The sequence below is a fragment of the Palaemon carinicauda genome, chromosome 31 (assembly GCF_036898095.1).
Source record: "Palaemon carinicauda isolate YSFRI2023 chromosome 31, ASM3689809v2, whole genome shotgun sequence".
NCBI lineage: Eukaryota > Metazoa > Arthropoda > Malacostraca > Decapoda > Palaemonidae > Palaemon > Palaemon carinicauda.
In genome coordinates, this window is record NC_090755.1 from 72,304,089 (window position 1) to 72,327,969 (window position 23,881).

At 46.0% G+C, this 23,881-nt stretch overlaps 3 protein-coding genes across 4 annotated transcripts in view; 2 read left to right on the forward strand and 1 right to left on the reverse strand.

Annotated features, from left to right (window-relative positions):
• LOC137624532 (centrosomal protein of 152 kDa-like) overlaps window positions 1-17,654 on the forward strand; it is a 60,714-nt gene extending 43,060 nt beyond the window's left edge. The window contains exon 2 of the mRNA XM_068355405.1: window positions 13,839-17,654. Within this exon, the coding sequence (XP_068211506.1) occupies window positions 13,842-17,651 (3,810 nt within the window). The 5' untranslated portion in view covers window positions 13,839-13,841 and the 3' untranslated portion in view covers window positions 17,652-17,654. The remainder of the gene's footprint in view (window positions 1-13,838) is intronic.
• LOC137624533 (spindle and kinetochore-associated protein 1-like) overlaps window positions 1-23,881 on the forward strand; it is a 130,962-nt gene that overhangs the window by 43,077 nt on the left and 64,004 nt on the right. The window contains exon 1 of one of the 2 annotated variants that reach the window (XM_068355407.1): window positions 17,847-17,984. The exons of the other annotated variant lie outside the window; for it this stretch is intronic. The gene's annotated coding sequence lies outside the window, so the exon portion shown is untranslated. Of the gene's footprint in view, window positions 1-17,846; window positions 17,985-23,881 lie in introns of those variants that run through there. 2 annotated transcript variants of the gene reach the window in all.
• Window positions 6,786-8,426, reverse strand: LOC137624788 (piggyBac transposable element-derived protein 4-like). The gene has a single exon (XM_068355741.1). It carries the CDS (start codon window positions 8,424-8,426, stop codon window positions 6,786-6,788), a length of 1,641 nt encoding a protein of 546 aa, XP_068211842.1.

Here is a 23,881-nt window from a genome sequence, read left to right on the forward strand (position 1 = left end):
TCTCCTCCCCCTTCCGTACATCCTTCGAAGGGGGAAGTGAGTCCTTCGGTCTCTGCTGCTGCTCAGCTTCCTTCTGAAGGAAGTGCTTTGACGGAGACTCCCCTTCGGAGGACCAATGGTCCTGACGATCTCCCCCGAGGCCGCCTCCGCCGTAAGGCTCACCGTCCGCTATGCCGCAAGGGCCTCCCTTCCCCTTACAAGGGGGTTAAGAGGCGCCTTTTTGGGTCGTCTTCCTCCGAGGGGGACTCTCCTCGTTAGCCTCAACCTACAGCTCCGTCTTCCTTGGACCTCTCTGCAGACCGTTCACCAACTCCTGCCAGATCTTCGCCTTCTGGAGAACTCGTCACCCGACGGGCAACGGTCCCTTCGGGGCAAAGGGATCCTTCCCTTCCACGAGCAGCGCTAGTGCACAGGCGCTCTCCTGCTCGTCAGCGCTCTCTGGATCGTCAGCGATCTCCTGCTCGCCGATGCTCACCTGCTCGTCGGCGCTCTCCTGATGTTCGCCCTCCTCGCCAGCGCTCTCCTGCTCGTCAGCGCTCATTTGAGGACCATCGCCCTGCGGTCTCTGACCATCCTACAGTTCCTGCTGAGCTCCCTGCTCACCATCTGCCTGATCCGGTGGCTACGCAACATCGTGCTGCGCGTGTGTCAAAAGCACATGTTCGCCAACGTGCCAGCGATCTTCCAGTTCCTGCTCGGTAACGCGCCGTGCCACCTGCCCTCGCCGCGCCACCTGTCCTTTCACAGGACACGCGTCGACCTTCTGCTCGCCAGCGATCACCTGCTCGCCAGTGTTCACCTGCTCGCCAGCGTTCATCTGCTCGCCAGCGCGCACAGGCGATTTTAGTATCGCCTATTCAACAGCGTTCTACGCGTCAGCGATCACCTGTCTCTCGGCGATCTCCGGATCGCCCGCGCGTGTTACAGCCGGTGCGCCAACGTTCTCCAACGCTTCTGAAGGAACATGGTTCGCCAGCTACTAGCTCGCTCATCGCGCGATCGCCCACCTGCGCATGCTGCTCGCCATCGCGCGATCGCCCACCTGCGCATGCTGCTCGCCATCGCGCGATCGCTCACTTGTGCATGCTGCTCGCCATCGCGCGATCGCTCACCTGCGCATGCTGCTCGCCAACGCGTCGCCATGCCACAACGCGCCATCGCCAACCTGCGCGTCAGCGCTCACCACCTCATCATCGATCGCCTGTGGATCTACATCGCCAGCGGTCTTCCTCACCCACGCGGCAGCGTGTTTCCTTGCCGTCTCACCAACGCTTGCGTTCGCCGCCTTGGACACGCGTTCATTCACCTGCCCACCCTCGCGATTGTTCGCCTGCGCGCCCGCGCGACCATTCGCCCTCGTGCGACCATCGTTCGCGGTGAATTCCGCAGCCGGTGGTAGCAGTAGGAACGCGTGGTCCTAGACGACGCTCGGGATCGCCTCCACCCAAACACAGGTTGGTAGTGCAGGACGAGGAGAGGTTAGTACATCATTCTTCCCCACCTTCTTTTCAGGCAGGTACCGTGGTGTCCACTCCAAAGGATCGCCCGATCCCTTTCCCTTTAGCGAGGATTTCGGACTCTGTGTCCTTGGAGCAACAGACTTGGTTTGGTCCTCTGGCACGGGCGTTAGTGAGGGTTATGAAACCAGCACTCGCCGACCAGGGTAACAAACCAACGGCTGTCTCTCCTACGCTGAAGAGAAAGAGAGGAGTGGACTTCGTGGTGACTTCCCCCAGGGCGAAGTTGGTTCCCAAGAGGTCGGTCGCGAAGATCCCTTCTCCTGCACGAGTGCTTTCTCCTTCTCCCGTGGACGAGGCCTTTCCGTCCTCAGGTGAGTCCAGTGGGGCGGTAGTCTTCCCCTCGGCACCAGGGGTGGAGACTTCGCTTCATGCAGGAGAATCGTCTCGTGAGGAAGGGGCCCCTCGAACCTCGTTGTTGGGATCCTGTATCCCTCCCAGGAGGGAATCCAAGGACTCCAAGACCGTCCCTAAATCCTCTGCAAGGATTCGTCAGGAACCCTCGACTACCCGGGGGAATGTCCACGTGTCACCCCAGGAAGAGATCCCTGGGGCAGGAGACTTAGCTGCCAGCCCGCAGGGAGGAGAACAGCAAGAATCGGAACATGCTTTCTGGCAGGTCCTAAGCCTGATAAGGCAACTTAACGGGCTTATGGATCCAGTCATCGCCCCCTGTGAAGGCAAAGACACGATCTTGGATGAAGTGTTTGACGTTCGGAAGGCCCCTAAGACCAGTGCGGCTCTGCCCTGGTCCCGGGGTCTGAAGAGTGCCAGAGCTAGGGCCAACGCTCAGCTCGCACTTCTTGCCTCCTCCAGTCGTTCCACTGCCGGGAACAAGCTCATCCCTCCTCCTCGTCTTCAGCAGAGGAAGTATTTCGAGATCCTGGGTGAGCACAACCTCGCTCTTCCTCTCCATCACTCTGTGGAGGAGCTGGCGAAGGGAGTTCCCCTTAAGAAGCTTTCTGCCCGGCAGGTGTCGTTCTCGGCGGCAGAGATCCTTAGCCACGAGAAGGTCGCTAAGTGTGCCATGCAGGCCACTTCGTGGCTGGACTTTTGGCTAGGATCTCTGGGCATCCTATTGCGATCGGAGGACTTGTCCAAGGAGACCAATAGGAAGGCCCTGGAGACCTTCTTGCTCTCGGGCACCCGCTCCATAGAGTTTTTGGCGCACCAGGTTACCACCGTGTGGGCCAACTCGGTGTTGAAGCGTTGCGATGTTGTGTCCGAGAGATTCCATCCGAAGGTCCCCGCTGCGGATGTGTGTAGGCTCTGACATGCTTCCCTTCTGGGGGAGAACCTGTTTGAGCCTCAAGACATGGAGCGAACGGCTGAGAGGTGGAGGAAATCTAGCACGGACTCCCTCCTCCATAGGGCCCTTACAACTCGGCCCTATAAGCCTTCAGCCCCGCCACAACAGCAGCAACAGCCTCGTAAGGCTCCCAAACAGGCACCGGCAGTTAAGAAGGTTGTGTCTAAGCCCCAGCCCTTTCCAGCCAAGGTCAAGAGGGGCGGTAAGTCCTCCAGGGGAGGCAAGACTCCTAGGGGTGGCGGCCGCGGCCGCAAGCCCTAGGGGTGGCAGTCCCCCTGCGTGTCCACCTGTGGGGGGATGCCTTCAGCGTTGCGTCCGCAGGTGGCAGCAACACGGGGCCGATGCTTGGACGGTCTCAGTGATCGGCCAAGGTTATCGCGTCCCGTTCACAACATCTTAACCTCCCCTGACAGCGAATCCAGTGTCGTTGAGCTCCTATGCCACGGGATCGGCAAAGGGGCTGGCCCTTCAGGCCGAAGTCGAGACCATGCTCGAGAAGGGTGCTCTCCAGGAGGTCGTGGATGGCTCCCCAGGCTTCTTCAGTCGACTCTTTTCTTGTAGAGAAGGCTACTGGAGGCTGGAGACCCGTCATCGATCTCTCAGCTCTGAACAGGTTTGTCAAGCAAACCTGGTTCAGCATGGAGACAGCAGACACGGTCAGACTTGCGGTGAGACCACAAGACTTTATGTGCACACTGGATCTAAAGGACGCGTACTTCCAGATCCCAATCCATCCGTCTTCCAGGAAGTACCTGAGATTTTGCCTAGACAACAAGATCTACCAGTTCAAGGTGCTGTGTTTCGGTCTCTCCACAGCTCCTCAGGTTTTCACCAGAGTGTTCACCCTGATTTCATCTTGGGCGCACAGGAACGGCATTCATCTCCTTCGTTATCTGGACGATTGGCTGATCCTAGCAGACTCGGAGTCGACCCTTCTTCGGCACCAAGACAGGCTTCTGGATCTTTGCCAGGATCTGGGGATCGTGGTAAACCTCAAGAAGTCCTCTCTGCAGCCGTCCCAACGACTGGTTTATCTAGGCATGCTAATAGACACCAATCTCCACAAAGCCTTTCCATCAGACGACCGGATAGCAAGACTGAGGAGGGTGGCGGAACCCTTCCTCAGGCGAGAAGAACTCCCCGCCCAATTGTGGTTGCGTCTCTTAGGTCACCTATCCTCCCTGGCCCGTCTGGTTCCAAACAGCCGCCTCAGGATGAGATCCCTTCAATGGCGTCTCAAGTCCCGGTGGAATCAAGGATCTAATTCCCCGGACATTCTGATCCCAATGGGTCTCTGGAACAGACGGACTTGCGATGGTGGCTGGTCGACAAGAACCTACGGAAGGGAGTGAACCAGAGGGCCTCAGGCCTTTGGTCAGAATCAGAAAAGTGCCTACACATCAACCTGCTAGAATTAAAGGCCGTCTTTCTGGCTCTTCAGCAGTTCCAACGGTCCCTGGCGGATCACTTCGTGGTGGTGATGAGCGACAACACCACGGTAGTGGCTTATATCAACAAGCAGGGAGGCACTTTTTCGCAACAGCTATCCCATCTTGCAGTAGAGACTCTGAGGTGGACTGAAACCCACTTGATAACACTATCAGCTCGCTTCATTCCAGGCAAGAGGAATTTGCTCGCCGACAGTCTGAGCAGGGCTTCGCAGATAGTGAGTACCGAGTGGTCCTTGGATCCTTAGATAGCCAACAAAGTCCTGACTTTGTGGGGTTCCCCGACTGTGGACTTGTTCGCGACAGCCTTGAACTTCAAGCTGCCCCTGTACTGCTCCCCAGTCCCGGACCCCAAGGCACTCTGGCAAGATGCTTTCCAGCAACGGTGGGACAACATCGACGTGTCCGCCTTCCCACCGTTCTGTCTGATGAGAAGGGTGCTCAACAGGACCAGACTATCGGTCAACTGTTCGATGACTGTTAGCTCCGCTATGGCATCATGCGGAATGGTTTCCGGACCTTCTGCAGCTCCTGACGGAACTCCCGAGGGAGCTTCCTCCACGACACGAGCTTCTCAGACAACCACTCCGGCGTCCTTCACAGGGCCGTAGCCTCGCTTTGGCTTCACGCCTGGAGACTATCCAGCGTCTCCTTGCGGAGAGAGGCTTTTCGCAACAGGTTGGGGAGAGAATGTCTCGGCACCTGCGAAGGTCCTCTGAGGGAGTCTACCAAGCAAAGTGGAGAGAGTTTTGTGGTTGGTGTCGTGGAAGGGGTATCTCTCCACTCGATGCCACTATTCCAGCAATAGCGGACTTCCTCGTGTATCTGCGGGAAGAAATGCGCCTTTCTGTCTCGGCAGTGAAAGGCTATCGCTCAGCCTTAAGCTTGGCCTTCAGATTGAAGGGCGTGGATATTTCTTCATTGCTAGAACTCTCTTTACTCATACGTAGCTATGAGCTTACCTGCCCCGAGTCGGAAGTGAGACCCCCTCCTTGGAACGTGGTTCGAGTCCTCAGGTCTCTTAAGAGACCTCCCTTCGAGCCATTACGCCAGGCCTCCGATCGCCACCTGTCTTGGAAGACGGCTTTCCTACTCGCCTTGGCTTCGGCCAAGCGGGTTAGTGAACTTCATGGTCTCTCGTACGACATCGCCCATTCAAGGGGATGGGGGGAGGTAACGTTCAGGTTCATCCCTGAGTTTGTTGCCAATACTCAGAATCCTGGAGTGCCGGATCCTCGGTTCGACTCTTTCAAGATCGCGAGTCTCTGTTCTGTAACAAGCGACCCACACCAGCTGCTACTATGTCCAGTGAGATGTCTGAGGCACTACTTGAAGAGAACGGCTGCAGTCCGTCCTCAAGTGCGAGCTTTGTTTGTGAGCACAGGCAGGATTAAGAGGAGGGTCACCAGGAACACCATCTCAGCTTGGATTCGAAGGGTTATCCACCATGCCCTGAATCCTGACCCTCCTCCGTCACGTCGCCCTCGGGCCCACGATGTCAGGGGTATTGCTACATCCCTGGCCTTCAAGAGAAACTTCTCTGTGATGCAGGTACTTCAAGCTGGGGTCTGGAAGCGTCAAACAACCTTCACAGCCCACTACCTGCAAGACGTGACCCACAGGAGCCTTGATACGTTTTCTATCGGCCCTGTGGTGGCTGCACAACAGCTGGTCTAACCTCAGGCTCCTTTTTGGACAAGTAGCAGTAGGTTGAGGGCGTTGTTACCCGGTCTTAGTCTGCGTGAATGAAAGAGTATGTCTGACCCTTACTTCTTTCTTCATTCTCCCCTCTCATGGGGAAGCAGCATCCTGGTCCTCGCATAGCTGACCTCGACCTCTGCAGGTAACCCATGCTTCTTTGTGCTCCTAGTATTAAGCTTAACCTGTTAACCGTCCCTCTCCCTGACCGTTTTCGCTTTGTGAGCGTCACCCCCTATCCAGCGGATTGGCGCTTAAGCTTAGACCGTGCGGTCTCGTCTTCTTGATGCATTTTTTTTTTTATTATTCATTTCTTATGAACTTGTTTACTTTTTTTTTTTTTATTATTATTTTGTATTTCTTTTTTTTTTTTTTTTTTTTTTTTTTTTTTTTTTTTTTTTGTAAATATACTCATTTAGTTATTGTTGAAATAATGAAGAAATTAGGTAAAAAAAAAATGCATGATTTCTTATATTTTTGTATTATTCATTTCTTATGAACTTGTTTACTTTTCTTTTATGATTTTTTGTATTTATTTTCTTATTTTTTTGGCATAAATATACATATTCAGTCATTGTTGAAATAATGAACAAATTACGTAGAAAATATCTGAGGAAATAAAGAAAATTGCAAATAAACATTTTTATTTTAATCATGAACAAAACATATTTATTATTTTGTATTCCTTTTCTATCTATATACCATGTCACTTTCCCCCAATTATGGGAGGTAGCCAACATCAAGGAAAAGAAAAGAAAAAAAAACACAAAGGGGGACATTCATCTCTTTGCTCCTCTCATATTCCAGTTCTATTTATTCCTGTGTGTGCCATTCTTTGAAACATGGCGCTGCACACAAACCAACATCACATTCTTTACACCAGTAGGATGTTTCCTTCCTTTTGCCATTTTTCCTGCAAAGAGCACATTTCCTTAGTGGTTTTTGCTTTTTTTCGGTAGGAGGGCAATATTCAGGGAAATGTCTTTCAAATAAGCGTGAAGGCTTTGCAACAAGTCTTGTTGGTCTTCTTATTGCATCCTTATTTCTTCTTGCATATGTAGACACCATTCTTTCAGCTAGCCTCAGTATAAACTCCCGTCTTGGAAACTTTCCACCAAGCATTTTGTACGTAATGAAAGCATTGAGGAGACACATGTCTAGCATGTGCCGAAATACCTTCTTGTAATACTTTTTCAGCCTGTTTCTTGCTGTTGAAAAATGTACCATAAGATTATCTGATAAATCAACACCACCCATATTGTTATTATAGTCCTCAATTGCTTTTGGCTTAGACTTTTCATGTCCTCTCCTAGATTTTACAATTTTCATGGAATCATCGTGCAGAGTACTCAGAACACATACGTCTTTCTTGTCTTTCCATTTCAACACCATTGATTTGTTTCGGAATGCTGCTACGGTTTCACCTTTTTTTAGTTTAGCATTTTTTATAAATGCTGGCACATCTTTTCTCGTGAGTCTCAGAGTGCCAACAGTTTCAGTTTCATTGTCAACAAGCATATCTGCGAGTGTGGGACTAGTATAAAAATTGTCTGTATAAAGACAATATCCCTTTCCTAAAAGAGGATCCATAAGAGACATAACAACTCTAGATGTCACAGGAAGATTCTTGTATTTATCCAAAAATGTTGTGTTTTTACCTGAATAAATACAAAAGTTCCATATATAGCCAGTGCTACTTTCACAAAGTTCAAAAAACTTTATACCAAATCTTTTCCGCTTTGCTGGGATATATTGAACCCATGAGAGGTTCCCCTTCCATCCCATCAGAGACTCATCAATAGATATATTCTTTCTTGGAATATAATTTTCCCGAAACTTCTTCAAAATAAGGTCTGTGAATGGTTTTATTTTAGCTGTCTTTCTTCCAGGCCCATCTGTTATGGTTGCATTGTCTACTAAATGCAGGAATTTTTGCAGCAAATCAAATCTGCGACCACTCATCACTTTCCGATAAAAAGGAGTAGCAATACTTTCACGTGACGTGAAATACGTTGAATTTTCTAACTTTGAATCAATGCCCTGCAAAATAAGTAGGCCTACAAACAGTTTCATTTCACACGCATCTGTATCATACCACCTATTTACTCTTGATTGTGAGGATAATCTATCACCATTTTCATCTAGAAATTCCCCTGCATATCTGTTAGTTTCTGTCACGAGATAATCAATAACTTCTTCATCAAAAAATTTTGCAAAATATTCCATTGGATTTTCCTTATCTATGATGATGAACTTTACACCACTATCTCCACGAAATGTGAAGGGAAGCTTGCTCTTTCCTTTCCTCGTCCAGTCAGACAGCAAAACGTTTTCGTCATCACTCGATGAAAATTCATCTTCATTCTCACTAGAGCACGTGGAGCTATCACTCTCATCTTGAATTTCCTCTTCACCATCAGTACTTTCTTCTCCATCAGTACTTTCCTCAATCATAAATCGTATTTCCTCCTCTAATAGCGTAATTTATTTACGAGCGCTCATCGTGAAGGGTAGGTGGGAGGGTAGCGGGGAGATGAGAAAAATACAGGAGACCCGTCTCAGCCGAACGCCAAATGCGTACTGAAAAAACAGTTCTACTAAACGTTGTATCGAGTGAACACAGTTGCCAATGATTACCAGATTTGGCGAGGGTGTTGCCAGACGACGTTCCTTTCGTTTTCTATACGTATGAGCGTGATATGCCGTCGAAGACACCTTGAAAGTATCTTCTAAAGTGGTGGACGTCATATGCCGTCAAGTGCGGTTGCGCAAAGAAAATGGAGGACGGCATATGACGTCGGAGACGGTTAACAGGTTAATACTGTTGCGTCTCCCATACCCTGACGAGGTGGTATTGGGAACGTCCTATCCTAGAATTTCTATCTGAAGGTCTCAAGGTCAACTAAATAGGACGAGTCACACTCTCCTCCTCACACTGCTCATGTAGGCCACTCGTTCCTAGCGATGCTAGGAACTTGTGAGGTACAGGGGCTCCCTCTCTCTAGTGCTGCTCACTGAGGGATCGAGCCCCCGGGCAAGCCGAAGTCAGTAAGGCTGAGGACTTTCCACCCTTCCTAAGGGGTAAGTCACCCTATGTAAATAGCGTGGTTTGTATTTCGGTTACGGAACAAATGACAAATTCGAAGATAATTTGTATTTTTCCTAACCATACAAACCTTAGCTATTTACACATATGTGCCCGCCATCCCTGACCCCCAAGTCAAGTCCTACCTCTAAGTGAAGTGAAGCAAGTCACTGGTGTGTGGAGGGGGGAGCGGTAGCAAGCTACCCTTCCCCACCCCCCGCTAACTAGCGCGGGGGTAATTAACCCTCGTTAAAACTATTGGCTCGTCATTTCAGCTGCGCTAAAAGGTAAACCCTATGTAAATAGCTAAGGTTTGTATGGTTAGGAAAAATACAAATTATCTTCGAATTTGTCATTTTTCATCTGTAATATAATTTTTTTTGGTGTTTTTTCAGAGGGTGGGAACGGATTAATTTTTTTGAGTTATTCTATACGGGAAAAATTCATCTGAGATATGAGCAAATTGACACACGAGCACGGTCCCGGAACAGATTAAACTTGTATCTCAAGGTATTACTGTACATTGGATCCCTCTCTCTGGTTACAGCTCATTTTCCTTTGCCTACACCTAAAACAAATAGTTTGGCCTATTCTTTCTAATTCTTCCCCCGTTCTCTCTGATGAAGAGGGTACTCGACAAGACCAGAACATCGGTCAACCTCTCAATAACTCGTAGTTCCGCTATGACATCATGCGGAATGGTTTCCGGACCTTTTGCAATTCCTGACGTAGTCTCCAAGAGAACTCTTGCCACGATACGATCTACTCAAACAACCACATGCCAACATCTTCCATAAAGCCGTAGCGACTTCACGCTGAGAGACTATCCAGCATCTCCTTACTCAGAGAGGATTTTCGCAACAAGTTAAGAGCAGGATGTCTGGATACCTGCAGAAATCATCAGCAGCAGTCTACCAGGCAAAGTGGAAGGTCTCCTGTGGTTGGTGTTGTGGAAGGTCTCCTGTGGTTGGTGTCGTGGAAGGTCTCCTGTGGTTGGTGTCGTGGAAGGGGTATCTCTCCTTTCGATGCCACTATTCCAGCAATAGCGGAATTCCTTGTGTATTTACGTGAGGAAATAAGTCTTTCAGTCTCATCGGTTGAAAGCTATCGCTCACAGCCTTAAGCCTAGCCCTTAGACTCAACGGAATGGATATTTCCTCATCGCTAGAACTTTCCTTACTTATACAGAGTTACGAACTTACCCGTCCTCAGTCTGAAGTGAGACCTCCCCCATGAAACGTGGTTAGAGTCCTCAGATCTTTAAAGAGACCTCCCTATGAACCATTACACCAGGCAACAGAACGCCACCTCGATTGGAAGACAGTGTTCCTACTAGCTTTGGCTTCAGCCAAATGAGTTAGTGAACTTCATGGTCTCTCATATGACATCGCCTATTCAAGGGGATGGGGAGAGGTAACATTTGGTTTTGTCCCTGAGTTTGTAGCCAAGACTTAGAATCCGGGGGTAGCGGATCCCTGATTCGACTCCTTCCGGATTTCGAGTCTCCACTCTTTAACTGATGACCCTGATCATATCTTTAGCTGCCCATTGAGGAGTTTGAGGCTGTACCTCAAGAGAACAGCCGCAGCACTTTTCGTCATCACAGGAAGAAACAAGAGGAGTGTCACTAAGAACACCATCTCTGCCTGGATTCTCAAAATCATAGACCATGCTCTGAATGCAGACCCTCCTCCTTCATGTTGCCCCAGAGCCCATGATGTCAGGGGCGTAGCTGAGTCTCTGGCATTCAAGAGAAACTTTTCTGTGACGCAGGTTCTACATCTGGGGTGTGGAAACATCAGAATACGTTCACAGCCCACTACCTGCGAGACATGACCCACAGGAGGCTCAATACGTTCTCTATCGGCCCTGTGGTGGCTGCACAACAACTGTATACCTCAAGCTCCTTATTGGACAAGTAGCAGAATGTTGAGGTCACTGTTACCCGGTTTTAGTCTGCGTGAAGGGAAAGGTTTGACTAGCTCTTATTCTTTTCTTCATCCTCCCCTCTCTTGGGAAAACCAGCATCCTGGGTTCTCTGCATAATGTGACCTCAAACCACTGCATGTAAACCATGCTTCCTTGTGTTCCTAGTGTTAAGCCAATTCCCTTGCATCCCCATACCCTGTTGAGGGGGTATTGGGAAAGTTTTGGTCGCAACAGTTTTCCCTACAAAGACTCAAAATAACTTTTACCTGGACAGTCACATCTAAATATCTCAACACGCAGCTTGTGTAGGCCGTGGACCTTGCATAGCAATGTTTAGCGAGGTGTAGGGACTCCTCATTTTTGGTACAAACCTATTCAAAATAAGGAGCCCCCAGGTAAAGCCAAAAGCCAGTTTGTCAGGGACATCCACCCTCTTAATAGGTGAGTCCCCCCTAATAAATAGCGTAGGTTTGTATTCCTGTTACAGAACAAATGACAAATTCGGGGATAATTTGTATTTTTCCTAACGATACAAACCTTTAGCTATTTATACAAACTTCCCCGCCAGCCCTATCTCCATTGAAATCCTACCTCCAAGCAAAGTGAGCTAAATCATCGGTCTGGAATGCATAGTTAATCCTTGCTTAAATTTTAATGGTTCATACTTTCATCATTAACTAAAAGTAATAACCCCTAGTAAATAGCTAAAGGTTTGTATCGTTAGGAAAAATACAAATTATCTACGAATTTATCATTTTTAATGTTGTTACTGTTACTAAAGTATTTTATTTTTAAATATTCATTACTTCTCTTGTAGTTTGCTTTTTCCTTATTTCCTTTACTCACTAGGGCTAACCTATCTTTCCTTTTTGGAGCCCTTGGGCTTATAGCATCCTGCTTTTCCTACAAGGATTGTAGCTTAGCTTATAATAATAATAATAATAATAATAAAGAACTCACTCTTTTCCAAGTTATTTTCCCTAAGTGACACTGAGCACGAGCAATGGACGCTTCAGTGATAACTTTGGTTAGAATCCCTCTGCAGGGCGATATGGCTTCCTGGTGCCGGAGAATGGTGCTCTGTTCCAGCGAGAATATGCATATGTACTAGCGCCCAGTGTTCGGTTTCACATGCACTAGTGTTCAGTATTCAGTTCTCATGAGAATGAGGACATTTTCTAGCAACAATGACTCCCCCTTCTACCGGTGCTAGGTTCTTACGAAGACGAGGACAGGCTCAACCTGCCACTTCCTCTAGAAGGGGCATGTTCAATGCCCCACCTTTTCACCCCCAACCTGGTTGGTTCATCAGTTCTCACCCTTCCCTCATTTACACGTTCCTACCCTATCCTCCAGAATTGGCAAAACCTCTGCCCCCTGCGGCAGAGGTGAAGTCGGTGAAAGAGAAGAACCTACTCGAAATCATTAAAGACAGTAAGCTCTTACAGTCGACTCTTCTTATTGCTAATGGAGAGGTGGACTGGAGGGTTGAGGCGGGCCATTGACCTCTCTCCTCTGAACAAGTTTGTTCTACAAACTCCATTCAAGATGGAGATGACGAGGGCTGTACATTCCGCCATCAGGAATTAAGACTTCATGCTTCTTATGGACCTGAAGAAAGCATACTTTCAAATACTGATCCGTAGGTCTGACAGAAATTATTGTATGTTTTGACATCCCTGGATTTTAAACCTGCTAGCTTGGTTGTAGGAACTTCCTCCAAACTAAAGATAAGTCTTTTATTATATTAGAGGATGAGGGCTTGTATTCTTTTAGGATTAAATCTCAAATTTTAAGGTAATTTGTTCTTTTTTAGTATGCTTGGCGAGAGGCCTGGACTTCCCTGCTACCCGCTAGTAACTACTGACACCAAGTTATGAATTTAAATAGCCAAGTTCTAGCTACACTGAAATCATTCTCCTATTAAAGGACTTGGATTTGTTTAGTTAGGAAATCTACAAATTACTAGAAAAATTTGTGAATTTTAATTCAAAAAGTGTTTGAAAGTGTACAGTTTAAAGGGTTTACATTATAAGTGTTAGGAAAGTTTATAAAAGCATAAATTTTTTTAAGATAATTAAAAAGTATGAAAAATTATAAATTTTTTTTATTAAAAATGTACTTTAGCTATCTTATTTACTTTACAGTTTTTCAGCTATCTTATTTGGGGCGGGCCGCTGGGACGTAACTCCTGTAATAGACTAGGGATTACAGTAGAAAGATGCATTAAATTCATGTTCCTTTATTGTTGAATGAAGGACGTTTGCATTAAGTGTAGACTGACTTACTTTTGGTTGTTAGTACTGTCACTAATTATTGTTAGCTGCTGAGATGAAAGATTTGGCTCTTGTTAATGTGTGAGTGGTTTATTTTAAAACATATGGCGTTATGACTGCTCGGGTAATTGATGCCACCATTGCAGATAAAATAGTCAAATCTTACTTTCTATGTTTTATATATTGTTTAACCCTTTGAAATTCTGTGGTTGCCTCAGATTTTCTATGGCAAATCACACTGGGATCTAAATGTACCTAGCAGTATTTTTCTTTTATTGCTCACTATATATATTTTTCTTAATATAGTAAATGTTATAATTTATTTTTAGAGCTTTGTTGTAGTTATTTATTGTCATACAGTATATAAAAAGTTGAAAAATAATGAATATAGGCAAAATGGCATCAAATTTTTTTTTATGTTTGTTGGGGTTAGGATCTCAAGAGTTGGCAGTGTACAAAATTCTGAATCATACTTAAATGTTGAAGTGTTAATACAATTCTATGCTACATATACACTGCGTATTGCGTTCTGTTATTTCAATTGCAGTTGTTACATATATTGCATTAATCTTGCAGGTGATGGACAATCATGGTCATAGTTTATTTGTTGGAGGAAGTATACATATGGATAGTATTAGACCACCTGACCCAGATGATGATGAAGAAGATGAAGAGGAAAAAAGACAGAGAGAAGCAGAAATTCAGGGGATGTTGGCTAATGCTTTTGATGACCTTGAAGAGGACGATTCTTTTGCCAACATGCATAGTCGGTACTCTGCTGTATCTAACCAGTCACATGGTTATGAAGATGCTCACCCTGACACTCCAAGACCTGTGCAGTCTTTGCAGTATGCAGATGATTGTCCAGGAAATGTAGTTGAGAGTGAAGTAACTAGCAATGAACGCTATGCCACAAATAATCGCTCCATTGAAAATCTGGGTGCAGATTCTCATCTTTCTGATAGCCGTAGCCAAACCCCTTGGAGTGATGACAGTAATGATCACAGCAACAGGCTTGAGTCACTTTCATACCATGAAACAGCAAGAGAGTCCTTTCTATATCCAAGTGAGGTGGAGGGATCCAATAATCAAAGGCATTTTTACCCTGGACAGGCTCAAGAAAACGAATGTGAAGCATCTGTTTATAATGCTCAAAATCTGTACTCTGCTGAAAAGTACAAATCAGGGGTTAACTTAGATGAAGGAAATAGTGTTAGTCATTCAGAGGACTTTCGAACAGCAGAAGGTTCTTATGAACAGTTGAAACTTTTATATGAAGCCAGAGGCAGAGAACTGGACAACTTAACTACTGAATTGACCAAAGTAAAATCTGACAAGCAACGTGAAGCTAGAATTTTGCAACACAAGCTCAATCTTGCAACTGCAGAATGTGAAACTAAAAAGTCAAACCTGAACCACTGCCAGATCCTGTTGTCAGAGAAAGAAGAAATGGTCAGGAAACTAAAAATGGAGGTGGTTGAATTAGAGAAGAAAAACCAAGAACTAGATCACATGAATAAAAAGATAAAGGTAGAGCTCGAAGTAGTACAGTCAGTTGTTTCAAGTCTCGAGTGTCAAATATCCCAGCTAAAGGCTGCTGATTGTTTGTCCAAGAACCAACAGTTGCATGAGGACTTTGTGAAAAAGCTGAGGCATGGTAATCAGGAGGAAAGAGACTTGTTAATGAATAAGATACAAGCATTGCAGAAAGAATCAGACACTCATAAACGAGAAGCTCAAAAGCTGCATGACGAGTTGAAGTCCTTTCGCAAAATCCACGATGATCTTCTTGTGGAAAAAACTGAAGCTACCACAAGGCTTACAGTTACCATACAAACTTTGCAGAAGCAGTATGAAGGTCTTTTAGAGTCTCATGATAGTCACAAAATCATTGACCTTCAGTTGAAAAACAAAAGCTTGGAGTCTGAAAAAGATCAATTGGTGGAAAAAGTTAAGAAGTTGGAAGGTGAGCTGGAAAAAGCTAAAGAAGAAATTAAAGGATATGACTCTGCTGTCATGATTGGGTTATTTAGTGATGCAATGCCTGGTGTAGAAGATTCTATGTCCATTTTGGGAATTAAGAAAGCTTTGAATTATGATGACACTACAGCAGAGGAGGCAAAGAAGATTCCTAAGGAACCCATGAATGAAGTTCAGCTGATATTAAAGATGAAAGATGAACTAAAAAGGAGTTTGGTTGCCAATAAAACTAAAAGGGATGAAATTACTCGTTTGCAAGAGGAAGTCAGAGAAAAACAAAACCAGCTTAGAAAGACACAGAGTGATCTCAAATCTACTCAAACAGAAACAAAAGAATTAAAGGCAAAAATATTGAAATTAGAATTGAAAGAATCTGAGAATCAATTACAAAGTGATCCAAAGGAAAGGGATTCTGTTGATCTCACAAAGACCAAAGCAGAAAATATTTCTTTAAAACAAGAGCTTAAGACATTGTTTGTTGCCTTTCAAAATACAAAGAAGACGGTTGTTGAATTCAGTAATTTTGTTAATGCTTTCAAAGGAAAATTTAATGAGAATCCTATAGAAGTTACTAATGACTTTATCAGTTACTGCAATAAATTATTGAAGACTGCTGAAAAGTATGTAGAGTTTATATCAGATTTTGAAAAGCACCAAGAAGTTATCTCCAACCTTCGCGAGAAAGTTTCAAAATTGCAAGAAGAATCTGGAGTCTGGGAAATAAGAGTCCATGCTATTGAAGTCAAAGTTACAGCATCTTTAAGGATGATAGAAACAGCATTGATTGATGAAAGTAAAGCTAGTGAATACACTCATGCCCGTAACATCCTTCAGAAACTTCTTGAGGAAGTAAAGCAACACATTGAAATATTGAAAGAAAATTCTTTTAATATTCAAGGGAGAAATATCTATTTGGAGGATAAACTAAGAACAGTTGAATTGGAGCTTGAGAAGCAAAGGCAAGAGGTGGCTCTTTTAGCAGATGAGAAGAAATCTTTTCAAGAGGAAATGACAGCTTTGAGTAAAAAGAAAGATGAGGAGAAGGCTTTGGCTATACAAAGTTGTCAGGATACGTATTTAAAGTTTCATGAAGATGCTATGAGGGAGCTAGAGGTCAGATTTAATGCAGAATATGAAAATATTGGTACAAAACTCAAACAGGAAATTACTAGGATAGCAGAGGAGTTAAGTAATGTAAAAGGTCTTTATCTCAATGTGTGTGAGGAAAGAAATGAACTAGAAGACCAGTTAAAGAAGCAGGCTGGTAATGTAACCAATAGCTCTCCCAAGCAAGTACCTAATGGAGCAGGTCAGGAGAATTTTTCAAAATTCCCAAGTATCCATTCTATCCAGGACATCAAATTTTATGAGAATAAGATACAGGAGTTAGAAAGAGAGTTAAGAAATTTAAGAGTTAAGCATGAGGAAGAGATCAAGAAATTTTTGACAGAGAAACAAAAACTAGAACTTCAGATAAAAGCTAATGGTGGGGAAAGGAGCAATGAAACTTCGTTAAAGGTCAAGGAGTTGAAGGAGAAATTGTCAGCACTGGAAGATGCCAATAGAATTTTGGAAGAGAAGATTAAGCAATGTGAAAAAGGTGGTTGTAATTTAGATTCAAACTCAACAGTTGACGAAAATACTTTGGCTGGAGGACATGAAAAATGTCAAGAACTGTTGAGAACACAGAGGTCACGATTTGATGCAGAAAGGGAAGAATTACAATCCCAGTTTCAGAAAGAACTGAGTGATTTGAAAGGGAGGCTTGCTGCTGCAAATGAGTTAAGGGCCAAGGAAGTGGAGGCTGTTAACTTTCATAAGGATGCTATGCTGGAACAAGAAAAACATCTAAAATCTCTGAGAGAGGACTTGGCAGCATTGAGAGAGGGAGCAGAAATTAGAGACCAAGAAAGTGAACAAGAAGTTCGAAAACTAACGGACATGATAATGAATTTGGAGAGTGAAGCCAGAGAGCAGCAAGAAGAGTTCAAAGAAACAAAAGCTAAACTTCAGAAAGAACTTCAGAATAACTACATGGATCAGCAGTTTATGAATAACAAACTGAAGTTATTGGAGGAAGAAGCTGAAGCTGCAAAAGTTGTCTCTGTCAAGTATAATTCCCTAAAGAGAAAATTTAAGGATTATCATGAAGCATCGGTTGAGCAGAGAGAATTCCACAAAGGGGAAATACATAGGCTTAATAATGAATTTGTCACCTTCAAGGAAACTTTGATAAAGCGAGTGAAGGACTATATTGAAGAAGTGAAGAGAAGGTTTTCTGCTTCTTTGGAAAGCACAGTAAATGTGTTGAAAAAGTGTGAAGTTAAAGATGAGAGAATTTATCATGTACGTCTAAATTTGGAAGAGGTTTGGAAGAGTGGTATGAACTTCTCACTCAAATTGTCATGATTGTGTGCCAAAGTTAATTATTTATATAGATTTTTATGGGTTAGTGAAAAACTGTAGAGAAAAGTATACAAGTGATGAAAGACTTATTTTTATTATGTACAGTATAACTTATGAAACAATAGTCTGTTAGCACTAATGCTTTCGAAATGAGTACAAAATATGGTGCCAAAAATTACTATATATTGCCTTAGAAGTGTCTTATGAACCTGTATTGAACCTATTAAGAAGAATACCAAGAATTATTTATACTTGACAAAAGATTAACCAAGAATTATTTATGTAATAACCTGAAGATAGTGGCTGTACAGGAATTTATTTAAGTTCTTTAATGCGGTAAGTTTTCTACGTTTTGCATTACATTCCTAAACATTATTTCATACCATCAGCATCAGGTGTCAAATAGAATTGGTAACCAGATTACTAATTATCAAAAGTAATGTAGTGTAGTACATGTCTGGGAATCTGCCTTTATTTGAGTAAAATTCACTAAATGACAAGGTTATATGAACTAAGTATGGTATATTTACATGATTATTTGATATTTTATAACAAAATACTTCTGAAAAAAATTACCAGTACTTGTATCAGGGTACAAAATAATCATATTTAGTGACTTCTTTTACCTTGTAGAGCAGATCTAATACTTCTTCACCATTGTATCATGCATCTAGTAGAAGTAGTGAAATATGCTGAAAAGGCCATTCATGTCCTCTGTAGACCTATTTATGTCCCGCCTGTAGAGGTCAATGGTGTGATAACAATGATACTTGTGCTGAATGCCGGGACTGGTCAGCCTCCCCGTAGGAAAGGTTTGGGCACTGACAGAAGGTGGAGCCTAAAGGGGATTCGTCGCCTTCGGGGTCATCGTCGACGTCGAAGAAATCCAAAGCTGCTTCTTCCGCCCCCTGACCCTCCTCTAAAGCGCCTGTTCGGCCCGTTTCCTCTGGGGAACCGTCGAATAGTAGAGTAAGCTAATTAACTCCTGGACAATTTGTTTTCAAGAGACAGTGCTGCTTCCCATAGCGAAGCACACCGGCCTCTTCCCTCGGGAGTCCTTGATTCTTTCTGATATTTTTCAGGTGTGACCGTCCGTGGGATTGTTCGGCCTTTCTTCGAAGGAGGTTTTGTTGCAGCTCTCAGCGGTGTGCAGAATGGCAACGTTTTTCCGCCTCGGAGGAAAACCCGTTGCCCCTGCTCAGCGTTGATCTTCTTGACCCTGTTGATTCCGCCCTTGTCTCGTCCTTCGCTCCTGTCGCTGTTGCCGAGGACTGCGCTTCCCCCTTCGCTGATCATCTTTCAGGGGCGGGGCAAAGTCCGAAGCAAGTCTCTCCTGCTGGTGATCACTTCTCATGTTCGCTAGAGAGGCCACCCATAGAGACACCTCTTGGGAGGCCTGCCAGAGATCAGCTTTCTGGTCAGCCCTCCCCTGCAGAGGCTCATCTTTGCCGGCAAAGAACTCACAGAGTTAGTGTCCCTCCTCATCGCCTTAAATGTTCTTCTTTGCCGTTTGGCTCTTAACCTTCTGCTGCTGAACTATCCCCTTCAGAGGATCCGCTGTCATCTAGAGACCGTCGGTCTGATGACTTTCGCCAATCTTGTCGCTCACCCTCTGGTTCTCAACCTTCACCTGTTTCACCAGACTCACCTCGGACTCATCGTTCACCAACCTAGCGGCATTCGTCAGTCCAACACTCCTCCCCAACTGCTTACCAACAAACTGCTGTTCGTAGTTACGAACAACTCTCCACTCCACAATGGTTTACTGTTCACCTACGGCTTACCGTTTTACAGTTTGCCGCTCTCCGACAATTCGTCATTCCCCAATGTCTCGCCGTTCGCCCACTCATCATCAGCCTTCGACTGCTTGTTGTTTGCCAGTGACTCGCCGAGAAATCAGAAATCAAATGACATCAGTCCCTTGCTGCTTGCCGCTCCAACGTGCCCATCTTCTAAACAATTGGCAGGCGTCCGGCATTCTTCCCCTTCTCGTTGATCTCCGACCTTTTGGCGCGCTCCTACTCCATCAGCAGCTTGTCTCTCTCCGGTGACTCGTGATCGTTCAGCTGCTATGCAGTAATCATTTGAATCTCAACAATCTCCTGACCCTCGTCAGCACTCGCAAGAAAGGCGCCGTTCTAAGGAACGTCGTCGTTCTCGTGAAAGGAGATTTCACAAGCCTTCTCCTTCACGAGTCTTCAGGCGCTTTCCGGAGCACAGACATTTGGCTCCTCGCTATTCTCCCTCTCCTCGTTCTCCTTGCAAACACAGGACGTCGCATTCGCCAGAGAGAACAGTAATGTCCCCAATGATCTCCCCTTCAGGAAGATCCGATATGCAAGGCTCCTAGGGAACCACCAGCTTCACCAGTTCCTTTCCCTCGTAAGAAGGAAACTTCGGAACTGCAGCCTCTCGCTAGGTCGTCATCGATATAAGGCAAGGGTCCCTTGCAGAAACCCTTGCAAGAACTGTGGTTTGGTGCCCTGGTGAGGTCCGTCTCTTAGGCTTTTGCGGTAGGGGATCCCCCTGTCCGTCCTTTGGATACTCCGAGGACTCCCCTGGAGAAGTCTTCCTCTCCCTCGGCGGATCCAAGGTGAAGATCCACGGTTCCTCCCTGAAAAGAAATCTCGGTTTTCTTCCTCCTCTCCCCTGAAGAGGAAAAAAGGAGTTTCTGACAAGGTAGTCTTGCCCAGAGTCAAACTGGCTCCAGTCAAAACTTCCAAGCGAAGGCCGAGTATCGTCGTCCCTACGCCTCTTCTACCAGTTGCTCAACGTCTAACAACTTTGCAAAAGGTTTCACTTAGAGGAGAGTCTCTAGTGAGCTCCTTCTGCCCCTCCCCCATTGAGGTGGTTCGTCTGGAATGTAGACCAGTTTCTAAGCCCGTTGAAGAAACTGTCTCTCCTCCTGCAGGTGAGCAACTTAAGGGGCTCCTCCGAAGGCTTCCTTCTTGAAAACCATCTTCCCCCGAGAAAAGAATCCAAGGATTCTAAGACCCTGCAAAAATCCTCAGGGAGGGTTGTGAGACCTTCAGAGGCTCCTAGGTTGCTGTCCCCCAGTTCCACATCACTCCAACGACGACGACGATCCACCTCGAGATAATGTCTCGTGGGTGGAAGACTTTGAATTTGATAACCTCCATCCTAGGGCTGTTAGTTGAGGCCATCAGAGGCAGGGCAAGGAAAGTTAAAGCACACCTTCTGACAGGTTTTGGCTTGCATGAGGGCCACCAATGGGTTGTCAGACCCGGTGGTGGCCCCCAAGACAGGAGGGTAAAGACATGGTCTTAGACTTTGTCAACTGCACTCAAAAGCAGCCCCTCCCCCCCTCCCCCCTCCCCCCCCTCCCCCCTCCCCCAAGACCAGTGCATCCCTGCCCTGGTCTCAGGGTCTTGAAGAGTGCCTGTATGAAGACAATTGCTCAGATCACTGGCACCTCTGGCTTCCTCTGGACAGGCTCTTCCTCTAGACTCCTCCCGCCACCTTGTGGGCACAGAGGAAGTATTACGAGGTCCTTGCTGAGCCTCTTCCGGCCCTCGCTTTGCCCCTTTCCTTAGAGGAATTAAGAAAAGGGATTTCTTTAGAGAGACTTTCTGCTTTGCAAGTTTCGTTCTCTGCATATGAGATCCTCAACCAGGAAAAGGTGGTGAAGTATACCATGCAGGCTACTTCGTGGCTGGACCTCTGGTTGAGATCTGTGGGGAACCTGTTTTGGACCGTGGATTTGTCCAGGGAAAGCTCCAGGAAGGCGATTAAAAACTTAAAACCATCAAATTTCTTTCCCATCAAGTTGTAAACTTGTGGGCAAACACTATCCTGAGGCAAAGAGACTCGATAGCGGAGAGGTTCCGTCGCCAAGTCCCACAGAATGAGGTAACGAAACTCCTGAACTCTTCTCAGGAGGGTTCCTCATTGTTCGAGCCGGAAGACGTTGTGCGGGCTGCGGAGAGATGAAGGAAGTCTAATCAGTACTCCCTCCTCCATAGGACCTTGATGTCCAAGCCCTATAAACCACCTCCTCTGCCACAGAACAAACAGCAGAAGCCGCCAATGAACAAGACTACAGCCATCCATCCCAAAGGTGTCCAAGAAGCCCATTCTTGCCGAAGACAGGAAAGGCCCCAAATCCTCCTGTGGTGGGAAGAATCCTAGGGGAGGCGGCCGAGGCTACAACTGCTAGGATGGGCAATCCCCCCACTTTTCCACCAGTGGGGTGATGCCTGCATCGCGGATGGCAGAGGTGAATGCTGCTTGTGGCCGAACCCTAGATGATCTTCGTGATTTGTGCAGGGTATCGCGTCCTGCTCACTCTTATCTCCCCCTCCACAGACTAAAGTTCCAGTTTCCTTGAGCTCCTCTGCAAAGGGATCAGCAAAGGAGCTGACCATTCGGGCTGAAGTCCAGACCATGTTGGAGAAGGGTGCTCTCCAAGAGGTCCTCATTGACTTCCCAGGCTTTTTCAGTCAACTCTTTCTTGTGAAAAAGGCATCTGGAGGCTGGAGACCAGTCATTAACCTCTCGGCTCTGAACAAGTTTGTCAAACAAACTGTTCAGCATGGAGACGGCAAGCACGGTCAGACAAGCGGTTAGACTACAGGACTTCATGTGCACACTGGACCTAATGGATAATTACTTCCAGATCCCAATCCAGCCATCTTCACAGGAAGTATCTGAGAATCATTCTAGATAAGAAATATCAGTTCAAGGTGCTGTGCTTTGGTCTTTACGCAGCACATCAGGTCTTCACGAGAGTGTTCACCCTTTTGACTTCTTGGGCTCATAGAATTGTCATCCGTCTCCTATGCTATCTGGACGAATGGCAGATTCTAGCAGACTCGGTGTTGACTCTTCTTCAACGCTGAGACAAAATCTCTGAGGCATTACCAAGATCTGGGGATCATGGTAAACCTTAAGAAGTCATCATTGCTTCCCTCTCAACGACTGGTTTACCTAGAAATGATAATAGACACCGACTTTCACAAAGTCTTCCCATCAGACGACAGGGTAGTGAGGCTGAGGAATGTTGCAAGACCATTCCTCAGATGAGAAGAACTCCCAGCCCAGAGGTGGTTATGTGTCCTCGGGCTCCTATCATCCCTGGCCTGTCTAGTTCCCAATGGCTGCCTCAGGATACAATCTCTCCAATGATGGCTAAAGTCCAACTAGAATCAGGCCTTCTATTCCCAGAAATTTTGATCCCCATGGGACCAGAGGAATGGACAGACCTCGAATGGTGGATGGCAGATGAAAATCTGCCAAAGGATGTAGACCTTCTCGTCCTTCTCCCGGATTTGATGCTCTTCTCAGATGCATCAAAAGAAAGTTGGAGGCCCACATGCTGTACTACACTACCTCAGGCCTATGGTCAGAGTCCGAAAAGTACCAGCACCTAAACCTCTTAGAGGTGAAGTCTTCCTTCTAGGCCCTTCAACAGTTCAACTATTGACTTATATCGATTAACAAGGCGGTACTTTTTCGCAGCCCCTATCCCATCTGTCAGTAGAAATCCTGAGATGGGCAGAAGACAAGTCGATGACTCTATCACCTCGCTTTATTCCCGTCAAAAGGAATGTGCTCACGAACAGCCTGAACAGAGGGACTCGGTTAGTGAGCTCCGAGTAGTCTTTGAATTATCTAGTAGCCAACAAAGTCTGACTTTGTGGGGTTCTCTGACAGTGTATCTGTTTGCAACGCCCCTCAATTTCAGGCTCCTGTTCTACTGCTCTCCAGTTCCGGACCCTAAGACACTCGGGCAAGATGAATTCCAACAACGGTGGGACAACACTGATGTTTACGCCTTTACCCCGTTTTGTCTGATAGAAGAATACTCAACAAGACCAGAACATCGGTCAATCTCTCAATGACCATAGCTCCGCTATGGTATCACGCAGAGTGGTTCCCAGACCTTCTGCAGCTCCTGACGGAGCTTCCAAAAGAGCTCCCCCCCATGACACGATCTACTTAGACAACCACATGCCAACATCTTTCACAATCTGTAGCTTTGCTAAGACTTCATGCCTGGAGACTATGCAGTTCTTCCTCATTCAGAGAGGATTTTCGCAACAAGTTGTGAAGCGGATGGCTGGACACCTGCGAAGATTTTCAGCTTCAGTCTACCTGGCAAAGTGGAATGTTTTCTGTGGTTGGTGTAGTGGAAGGGGTCTCTCCCCTTGATGCCACTATCCCAGCAATAGTGGAATTCCTTTTGCACCTGTTGGAGGTGTTCCTACTCGCCT

What these genes read in the sequence shown, in the direction of transcription:
- LOC137624788 (XM_068355741.1), bottom strand. Translation starts at nt 8,426, where the DNA reads ATGATTGAGGAAAGTACTGATGGAGAAGAAAGTACTGATGGTGAAGAG.